This window comes from Ornithodoros turicata, chromosome 3 (assembly GCF_037126465.1).
Source record: "Ornithodoros turicata isolate Travis chromosome 3, ASM3712646v1, whole genome shotgun sequence".
Lineage (NCBI taxonomy): Eukaryota > Metazoa > Arthropoda > Arachnida > Ixodida > Argasidae > Ornithodoros > Ornithodoros turicata.
Window position 1 is genome coordinate 62,148,965 of NC_088203.1, and position 10,140 is coordinate 62,159,104.

Sequence of the window (10,140 nt, forward strand, 5' to 3'; positions counted from 1 at the left end):
GAAGAAATGTTAACGTAGTGCATGCTATTCAAAGCAAGTTCTTCCACCCCCCCCATCTACAAACACCCAGAAAACAAAAACAAAAAAACTGGTCAAAACCTACTGTCTATTTAACCTACTGTCTTTAACCTACTGTCTATTCAGGCGGGCATTCACTGTGTTCGTTACATTCATTGTTGGGACTACACGTCTTATGTACTGTTCATCGCCAAGCTGCTGCAATTATTCAATGACCTGGAGTGTAAAGCAAGGATTTACTCCTTCCATTTGAAGAGAGGTGGCCTACCGGATTGCCTTGTAAGTTGCATTGGGCCTTTTTTGCCATCCAATGCCCACCGGCGCAGATTATTACGTCTCTCCCGGGCCGAGTGTTACCATCGGTGTAGGATACATAGAAGAGCTGCATTTGCTCACATTGCGTTAGACGGACAAACTGGCAACACTATCAAGACGCCATCAAGATTGCTTCTTCAAGTGGTGGGCTCCGAAATGAGCAGGACTTCCGTCGCGCAGTGGCTAATGCAACGCAGGAGGCTACAAGGACATTCCGGCTCCCTTTTCATTTCTCTGCAGTGGACGCCGAATACGAGCGGCTCCGTGCCCTTCGTCGCCGCGCGGAACGGCGTGCGCGACGCACCCATCTACCACACGACCGCCAAGAAGCGCGACGTGTCCAGAAGGCTGTCCACCGGCACTTGTGTAGACTCGGACGGGATCATTGGCGTCGTTTTTCGACATCTCTCTCTCCCCGTACCCCTATGTCTCGGATTTGGGGAGTGCTGAAGGGACTTTCTACTCCTGTGGTTCAACGGCACCCGTTCCGTTCCCTGTCCTTGGCCACCTCGCGTTCTGAACTGTGCATTTCGGAGGACTACTGCGTGCGCCTCACAGCGCAGCCTCCAGGCGTGCTCTCATCAGCTCAAGGTCTTCCACCCGCTTCGCAGGCTTCGAAAGACCCGGCTCTGGACCTGCCCCTTACCCTTCTCGAGCTCGACTCTGCACTACGGGACTCTCCTCTGCATACCTCCCCTGGAGCAGACCAGATTACGTACAAGGCCCTTCGGAATCTTCCCTTGTCAGGGCGAGCATCCCTCCTACGGATCTTCAACGAGAGCTGGAGCCAAGGGGAAGTCCCTAACGAGTGGAAGACCGCGATGGTGGTCCCTCTACTGAAACCAGGTCAATCACCGCATCACATCGATTCTTTCCGCCCAATAGCTCTTACAAGCTGTGTGGGGAAGACCTTGGAACGTATAATATTCAATCGCCTGAGCTGGTACCTTGAGAGCACGGGTTTTTTCCCCGAGGAGATGGCGGGTTTTCGCCCAGGACGGTCAGCAATAGACAGCGTCATAACTCTAACCAGTAGGACACAACAGGCAAGGGCCGAAGGTTTATTGACAGCCGCTGTCTTCCTTGACGTCAAGAAAGCGTACGACAGTGTCCTCCATAGCGCAATCATGGCGACCCTTTCAGAAGCTGAAGTCGGGGGCTGCGCCTGGTCATGGATTAAAGACTTCTTGGCTGACCGCTCCCTGTTTGTGCGCACCGCTGACGGGGACACTGCGACGTTCCGCGTGCACCGTGGTGTCCCACAAGGGAGCGTCCTCAGCCCCTTATTATTCAATATCATTATGGCTTCTCTTCCTGCGCAGCTTCATAATCACACTCACATTACAATATATGCTGACGACGTATGTATCTGGACTTCCGCCGTTCGGCGTGATACGATCCAACGCCGACTACAAGGTTCATTAGACATCATTTCAAGATACCTTTTGCACCGCGGCTTGGTTGTCTCGCCTAGCAAGACAGTAGCCATGGCATTCTCACGAAGATCATTTCATAAGTACCCGCTTTTCATTGATGGCTCACCCCTGACCTTTGTCACGACCTGCCGATACCTGGGGATTACAATTGACCGTGGCCTGACGTGGTCCCAGCATGTGAAGCTGCTTGCTACCAAGGCAAATGGTTTGGTAAATGTACTCAGGCGTATTGCTGGTGCATCCTGGGGCCCGTCATGTTCTGACCTCTATCGTGTCCATCAGGCCCTGGTGTTGGGGACATTGCGGTACAGCTTACCCATCCTGCATGGTCTAAGTCGAACCCAAGAACAGGAACTGCTCAACATCCAGGCCCGTAGTCTCCGTGTCTGTTTGGGAGTCCCCAGGACAACGGAGACGTATTCTGTCTTGGCAGAGGCGCGAGAGCAGCCGGTTCACATACTGCGGGATGGTGATACCCTCCGCGCTTATACACGCTACATTACACGGCACCCGCTCCACTCTCTTTGTCGCATTGATGAGGACTGCCCGGCGTCTGCTTTCGGCAGTGCCATTGCCCGCCTGAAAGGGAGCATTCCATCTCCCGCGTCTACACCATCCTTTGCACCGGCGATGTGGACTCTTGAAAGACCCTGTATTCACTCTAACATCCCTGGACTCCAACGCAAGAAAGACGTCCCCACAGTCGTGGCCCACCAGCTCACACTGGAGCACCTCGCCTCAACACATCGACTAAGTCGCCATATATACACAGATGGCTCGGTAACCGAAGGTAGTTCGAGCGCGGCTTTCTACATTCCGGATGAAGACCTGGGCCACGGTTTCAAACTCCCCTATACAGTGTCCTCGACAGAAGCCGAACTGTTTGGTATCCTGGCAGCACTGGAGCATATTACAGAATCCGGGCACGGAACGTGGGTCATTCTTACAGACAGCAAGGCATCACTAGATATGTTGTCGTCATCTCGCCCCAGCATAATAAGCGATTTGCATACCATGACGCTTCAAAAATTCAATGAACTCTTCGCCGCTGGTTACAACATCACGTTTCAATGGGTCCCTGGCCACGTAGGCGTGTATGGAAATACACGAGCAGACGCAGTAGCGAGACGCGCTGGGTCTGATGACACTTCGGCCCTGGCACCTCTGCCGCTTACAGCCTCAACATGCCGTCTATACATACGCCGTCGGTGTGCCACATGTGCTCAGCAGTTCCGTGCCGAAACAACGACCTACAATTCATTCCTACGGTCTATCGACCCATTGATGGAGTTCGTCATCACTTGCCACCGCAGCCGTAAAGAAGAATCCCTTCTCCACCGCCTACGTCTCAATGTTGCCCGTACACCCTCACTTCTCTTCAAGAGGGGTCGGCTAAATTCACCAAACTGTAATGTCTGTGGAGTGGAAGCGGACATCCCACACCAACTCCTGTATTGCCAGCAGCACCTTCAACATAGGGACACCCTCCGTTGCCGTCTGCTCCAGATTGGTTGTAACGACTTTTCGTTGGCCGCTCTTCTTGGCCCCGTCTTGCACCCCAACCAGTGGGCTGTCACTGCCGCTCTCCTCGGTTTTCTCCGAGTCTCAGGACTCGTGAACTGCCTGTAACGTTGTGCTAGTGTTTATTCTCTTCTTTCTTTTTGTTTCTCTTTTCTTTCTTTGTGTTTCTCTTTTCTTTCTTTGTGTTTCCTCCTTTCTTTCCTTTCGTTTCTCTTTTCTTTTCCTTTCCTTTCTTTTTGTTTCTTGTTTTCTTTCCCTTTCCTTTCTTTTTGTTTCTTTTCCTTCCCTTTCGTTCTGTTTCTTGTTTTCTTTCCCTTTCCTTTCTTTCTGTTGCTTTTTGTTTTTCTTTCTTTCCTCTGTTTCGATCCCCCTTTTTCTTTTTCGTTTGCCCCTTCCCCCTTTTTTTTTTCGGAATAGCAAGCCGGCTCTTTGCCTAGCTAACCTTTCCTTTCTTTTTTTTCTTAATAAACATATCCCCCCCCCCCCCTGCATTTGCTTTTGCAGAGCTCGTGTGGGGAAGAGCCTTTCACGAAGTACAAGACTTTAAGTATCTGCTAGCACTCAACATGAAGGATTTAGAGGATAGGTTGTGCAACATGTTACGGAGTCGTCCTCGGTGGAAAAGTTCTTCGGTGAAGAAGTGTCAAGTGGTACAGGTGGGTGAAGTGTCCGTGTCACGGGTCTCTATGGCTTTGTTGGAAAAGGGCCCCAAGTTTACTGTCCGTTCTAGTGTGTCCAAATGGGATTTGCTGGACATGGTGTATGAAGTCGGAAAATTGTTCGGAGAAGACCGGAGTCGTCAAGTCCTAGATGAAGCTGTGTCTGCTGTTCAGGGATGTGAGAAGAGGTGCAACGTCGAACAGGTCATAAAGACTTTGGTTAGTGAATTTAAAGGGCATGGGGTGTCTCTTCTTGAGGCTGACAAAATCGGGCAGTTTGTCCTACTAAGTCGCGATGAGTTTTCATGTAGGGAGAAGGCAGCCTTAGAAAAGAACTTCGTTCCTGTTAGGAGTAGCCATGTTAAAGAGTGTAAGAGGAAGATTATAGAGTTGTTTAGGAAGAATGATCGGGAGGGTTTGTGTAATGCAATCAGGAAGACTGTTGGGCAGTTTTTGAAAGTGTTTTATTTGGTCAAACTTCATAAGGAGGGATACCCTTTTCGGGTTGTTATTTCGGAAAGAAACACATGGCAAGGGGTGGTTAGTACCTTTTTATTGAAAGGTCCCAATGAGCTGAAGTTTGAAGACCCGTTTAGAATTACAAACTCCTGCGGTGTAATTGAAAAGTTAAGGTGTGTTGAAAGTAAGAAGGTTCGTTTTTTTTTCTTTGGATGTTGTTGATCTGTTCCATAGTTTGCCTTTGCATATCATTTCTGCGTGTGTACAGGAAGCAATATCTGTTGGGTTAGTGTCCTTCCAAAATACTGTTGGTGTATCAGCTAGTGTTTTCATGGATATTCTAGAATTGTATTTAGATTCTACTGTTGTGCAGGTGTCGGGTGGGGTTTTCCGACAACGGGATGGTGCGTGTATAGGATCAAAAATTGCTCCGGTACTTAATGATTTGGTTTTGGCTAAGGTAGATAGAGCTGTTTCTGAGAACTTGGGGGGTGGGAGATTTGGGGTTGAATTTATTACTAGGTATGTTGATGACTTTCTGGTATGTGTGAGTATGGAAGGAGATGAATCGGGTATACAGGGTTTGTTTGTTGGAGAGGGTTTAGGTTTAAAGTTTACTGTGGAAAGGGAAGGAAATGGTCAAATTCAGTACTTGGATCTTCGGATTTCCTCTGATGGGATTGGAGTATGTTGGGAATATTGCCAGCGATGTAAAAAACCGTTAAAGGGACGGTCTCGTACAGCCGGGGCGATTCCGAAACTTTGGTACTACTATCTTCACGAGTACTGTACACATACAACCGTCAAAGTTTCATTCAGAATAACCAAGTCGTTTTCGAGGAATTTGTCGAAACGTGCCGTAATAGCAGACGACGAAACATGCGCTTCACTCTCATGCAACGTCACGCATGACGTCGCCCTGCGGGTACGTCGCAGTTGCCATGGCAATCGGAATCTGCAGAAGGACCTTGCGTTGAATAATCCCCTTGCTCTCAAAATGGGGACACTCAGACTAGAGTTGACTCTAAAGCAGGGTTCACACTGCTGCGTTTCAATGCGTGCGTGCGGGCGCGGGCGTTCGTTACCATGGCAACAGCTGCGTGCGACATCTCCCGCAGCAGAGCGCAAGGAGTTCGCCTGAGCTCAACTTTCTCCAGCGTACGCAGCAACCCGTAAGCCGACAACCAATCAGAAACCACGATCCCCGCATGCGCACTGTGCTTGCTGATTTTCGTGAATTCTTCAAGATGGCGTCCCAAAATACCGCGGCAAACATGGTCTCCGTGCAAAAAAATTCGCTTGACACGACACTCACGAAGCACGAAATGATATGTATTGAGGTAGAGAAGAGGCCCTGGCTCTACGATAATTCGCGTGCGGATTACAAAGACGCTTTGAAGCGCGAAAATACATGGGCTGCAATCGGACGTGAAGTCTCGATGACAGGTGAGAAGCTACATGTTTGTATGGCAGTTATTGCATACTATAACTGCTTTTACTTGCAGCATGCGATTGTCAGAAGACCTGGCGGGGCATTCGAGATCGGTACGCCCGTGAACTGAGGGCCAGTGAAGAAAAACGAAGCGGCATGTCTGCGGCGGGGGTGTACAAGTCCAACTGGCCGCTCTTCACCACTCTGGACTTCTTAAAAGAGTTCATACGACCACGCAGGTACGCAAATAGTGTCGCCGGGTTGTTTTCAATGGTATTTCTCCCATATTTCCCTGACCGGCGTGGTTTCGCAATGCAGTGTGAGCGACTGCACAACAACTCCGATTTGTTTTTCTTGGTTACGGCTTGGCCCATTTGAACGCCACGTAACGAAGAAAAACCAGTCGGCGTTGTTATATATATATATATATATATGTACAATAACAAGACGAGGACGACAGGTTACAGGAAAGTTAACAAAAACTAGTGTATTTAATGGGTAATCTAACACAAAGATTATAATATGCTATGAAACGTTTAAAAGGACGGTCGACGTTTCTTAGCATATTATTATCTTTGTGTTAGATTACCCATTAAATAGTGTTTGTTAACTTTCCTGTAATCTGTCGACCTCGTCTTATTATTTTACTTTTATTCAACTTCGCAGTCGTCGCAGCTTCGCAGTTGCAAAAAACATGCGGAAACAGATTTTAGGGAAGTTACAAACACTAGTTTATTACATAGGGAGACGTTAAAAAGTAAATTGGGCAACGGGTTGACGTTTCGACTGTGGCACTGTCTCCGTCAGGACAAAAGCTGCGTAGGTGGTTACACATTACTTAAATAGGTTTGGTGCATGACGTCATAATCAGTATGGGCACGCCACAGGCGTTTGTCAGTGAGTCAGATTCGGGAATATTCCAGAAAGTCATGTCCGGGTGGTGATGTCATTCGCCTTAGGTCACTGTCCGCTTTGGGGAAAATTCTTGGGCAGGGTGAGCGCTGCTTCGAACTTTGCTGGAAAAAAAAAAAGAAACGAAAAGGAAGAAAGTGTAGCTCATCTAGGTGACACCAGGAGAGAGGGCTAGAGACCGGGCCGCCTAGATGAGCTACACTTTCTTCCTTTTCGTTTCTTTTCTTTTCTTTTTTTTTTCAGCAAAGTTCGAAGCAGCGCTCACCCTGCCCAGGAATTTTCCCCAAAGGCGATCTAAGGCGAATGACATCACTACCCGGACTTGACTTTCTGGAATATTCCCGAATCTGACTCACCGACAAACACCTGTGGCATGCCCGTACTGATTATGACGTCATGCACCAAACCTATTTAAGTAATGTGTAACCACCTAGGCATCTTTTGTCCTGACGAAGACAGTGACACTGTCGAAACGTCAACAACAAACAGTATTAACAAACTGTCAACATATGGGTAGCCCTACATGCAGGACAGTACATTCCATGAAACGTAGTTACTTGAAATGCTTGATTTCTCTTTCAGAACCAAAAAGCTTCCAGCCCCTGCAAGGATTGCTGCCACGTCAGCTGCTAACAGCGCAGGTCCCAGTTTGACGCAAGACGAATGTGAGAGTGGGCTTTCCAGAGACCCTCTTTTTGTTACAGAGGAGGTGTCCTGTAAGTATATGCTTTCTTATGTGCTGCAGTTTGTTTGCCAAGTGTTTGGATTTTGTTTTGTGAGGAGCATATTATCTCAACTGCTGTAATGGTCGTTCCAGCGTTATTACTTTCCTGCATTGAAGGTGAGAAGCAGGGCATGACGGATGGAGAGGAAAACAGGAGCACCACTCAGACATCTTCTACTCATGTTCGTAGCTTTACACTACCCCTTAACATTTTCATTCTGTGGTTGCTGTTTGAGAAATCAAGACACTACATGCATTATTAATCACATGCTATGTATTTCATTGTATTTCTATACCGTGGAACTATTTCACCTGACATCAATCCTTATATAAAGTGCATGTGATTTTCAGGAAAGTGCTGACAGCCCGTTTTCCCCTTCACCGACATTTGCCCTCCTTCGAAGCCAAGAAGCCTGCAATGAAACGCCGACACCTCCTCTGGATAGGCCGACACCCAAAAGACGGAAAACTGCTGAGGACAACAGCCTTGTGCAGATTTTAAACTGCGCCACGCAAAACATGCAGAATGGAGCAAGATGCACAAGGCCCCACCTCGATGCCGAAGACGACGTCACCATGTTTCTGCTAAGCATGAGGGAAATACTCAAATCCTTCGATTTGAAGCAAAGGATGATTGCACAAATGCGCATGCAAGAAGTACTGTTCAGTATGCGGTTCAACGAGTAAAATAATTTATTCTGTTCATGTCACTTTCTTCAAAAATAATGAGCATACCTCACTGATCACTTCCGCTGGGAACCTCTCAGCACAACAGAATATTGCCATGATAGCTCTCCAGCTGTGGAACAAAAGTACTCTGCAAGTTTATCGCGAAGTTCCTTTGCAGACCTGGCATGCATGTTGGATCCTGTTCTTGGAATGTGTCTTAATGCTTCATTGTCAGAAACACTCTGTCTCCATTGGCCTGGGTGCACATTGCCCGATACATCTTCATAATCGGAATATCCTGGAGGACAATATGCATGGTGTCCCTGTGCTCGGTCACTCATACTGAGATAGTTGTGCAGGCACACAGTCGCGTGAACAATTGCATTCACAGTCTCAAGCGAAGCATTAATAGGTTGGCGGTATATCCTCCATCGGCTGGACAGAATACCAAATGCGTTTTCAATGGTTCTTCTTGCTCTAGACAGCCGATAGTTGAACACTTTGCACGAAAGTGGCAGTTGTCTTCCTGGATATGGCCGCATTAAACTATTCATCAATGGAAATGCTTCATCCCCAATAATTACATAAGGCATTTGGGCAGATGTATTTGGGAGGTTCTTCGGTTCTGGCAAGTTCGTCTCTTTTTGTAGCATTTCGTGCACATCACTATTCCGAAAAATGCCCCCATCACTCCTTGACCCGCACTCTCCCACATCAATCATGATGAATTTGTAGTTTGCATCGCAAGTGGCCAAAAGCACAATGCTATGTGTTCCCTTATAGTTGTAATATAAAGAACCACATTTAGGAGGGGCCTGGATCACTACATGTTTACCATCCAGTGCCCCCATGCAGTTTGGGAAATTCCACAGTTTCCAGTAGTCATCAGCAATCTTGGCAAGTGCATCCTTTGATGGGGTCTGAAATGTAAATGTGGTTCGAAATTGAAAACATACAGGTGGTTTAAGAAATGAACACGGAAGAAATTACCGGGAGATAGATTGTTTCAAGGGCTTGCCTAATGGCCTCGCAAGTGTCCCGGATAATTCCGCTTGCTGTAGAGCTTCCAATCCGGTAGTTCATAGCGCATATACGCTGGGATGATCCATGTGCAAGGTATCTTCAAATTGAAAGTATAGTAATGATCATCTAAACTCTCCATAAAAGGAATCGTGTTTTTTACGTGCAGCACAACCACACAGTGATCGCACACTTGCTGGTACCCGACACCTACCTCAGTGTGATGCAAAGTCTTTCTGCCGGTGATATGGATTGGCGGAAAGATGTATTTTGTCTCTCAATGAGAGGACCCACGAGTGAAAGAAGGTGATCAAATCTGCAATGACATGTAGAATCAGGCTCACTGCTTCAAACGGCGTCTAATGTAGAAACCAATACCTCTCTCGGGACATCCTGAAATAGTCGAAGAAGTCCTGACCGTCTCCCAAACGCATGTCCCGGACCAAATGGTGAAATTCACCGAATTCGTTTCTCGGCAACAGGAGGTCTCGCACCCATACCCGACTCTTTCTGTTGCGCTGTCGGAGAAGCATTGCTGCCGACGCGAACTGGGCAACAACTGCCCAGTCAACACTTTCAGCGTTCTGTATATATGCCAATACACACTCAACAGCCTTCCTATTTACGTCCACATCCGAATTATCATCTGTTTCTGTCACAGCAGGCACTGCAGACTCCATGCCTTCCGCCATCTTCACTTGCGCGAGCGATGACGTCAGGGCGAAATACCGCAAGGGCGCACGCGTGTATGTGAACAACTTTGCGCATTGCCTGTGTTGCAGTCATACGCACGCAGGCGCCCGCACGCACTGAAACGCAGTAGTGTGAACCATGCTTAACTCAGACATATATCTCCGCGAGCGGAGAATGTAGCCCGTGCATTGACTGTTGGGTCTCCGATAATGTGGCACATAATCGGATACGCATAAGCTAAGTCACATGTTTTCTTTCCCCGAGTATTTAATGCGTTTTTTA

At 47.8% G+C, this 10,140-nt stretch overlaps 2 protein-coding genes and 1 long non-coding RNA gene across 3 annotated transcripts; 2 read left to right on the forward strand and 1 right to left on the reverse strand.

The window, feature by feature from the left end:
* Nucleotides 1-279: 279 nt before the first annotated feature.
* LOC135387199 (uncharacterized) lies at nt 280-5,191 on the forward strand. Its single transcript, XR_010420930.1, has 3 exons — nt 280-297; nt 3,795-3,946; nt 4,021-5,191. It is a non-coding gene; the product is annotated as an uncharacterized LOC135387199 (long non-coding RNA).
* Nucleotides 5,192-5,843: 652 nt separating this feature from the next.
* Nucleotides 5,844-8,163, forward strand: LOC135389556 (uncharacterized). Its single transcript, XM_064619592.1, has 4 exons — nt 5,844-6,079; nt 7,335-7,468; nt 7,570-7,658; nt 7,828-8,163. Exons 1-4 carry the CDS (start codon nt 5,997-5,999, stop codon nt 8,161-8,163), a joined length of 642 nt encoding a protein of 213 aa, XP_064475662.1. The 5' UTR covers nt 5,844-5,996.
* Nucleotides 8,164-8,219: 56 nt separating this feature from the next.
* LOC135389557 (uncharacterized) lies at nt 8,220-9,857 on the reverse strand. The gene is made up of 4 exons (XM_064619593.1): nt 9,544-9,857; nt 9,380-9,481; nt 9,136-9,265; nt 8,220-9,065 (listed from the first exon to the last, which is right to left on the reverse strand). Exons 1-4 carry the CDS (start codon nt 9,855-9,857, stop codon nt 8,220-8,222), a joined length of 1,392 nt encoding a protein of 463 aa, XP_064475663.1.
* Between the last annotated feature and the right edge of the window lie 283 nt (nt 9,858-10,140).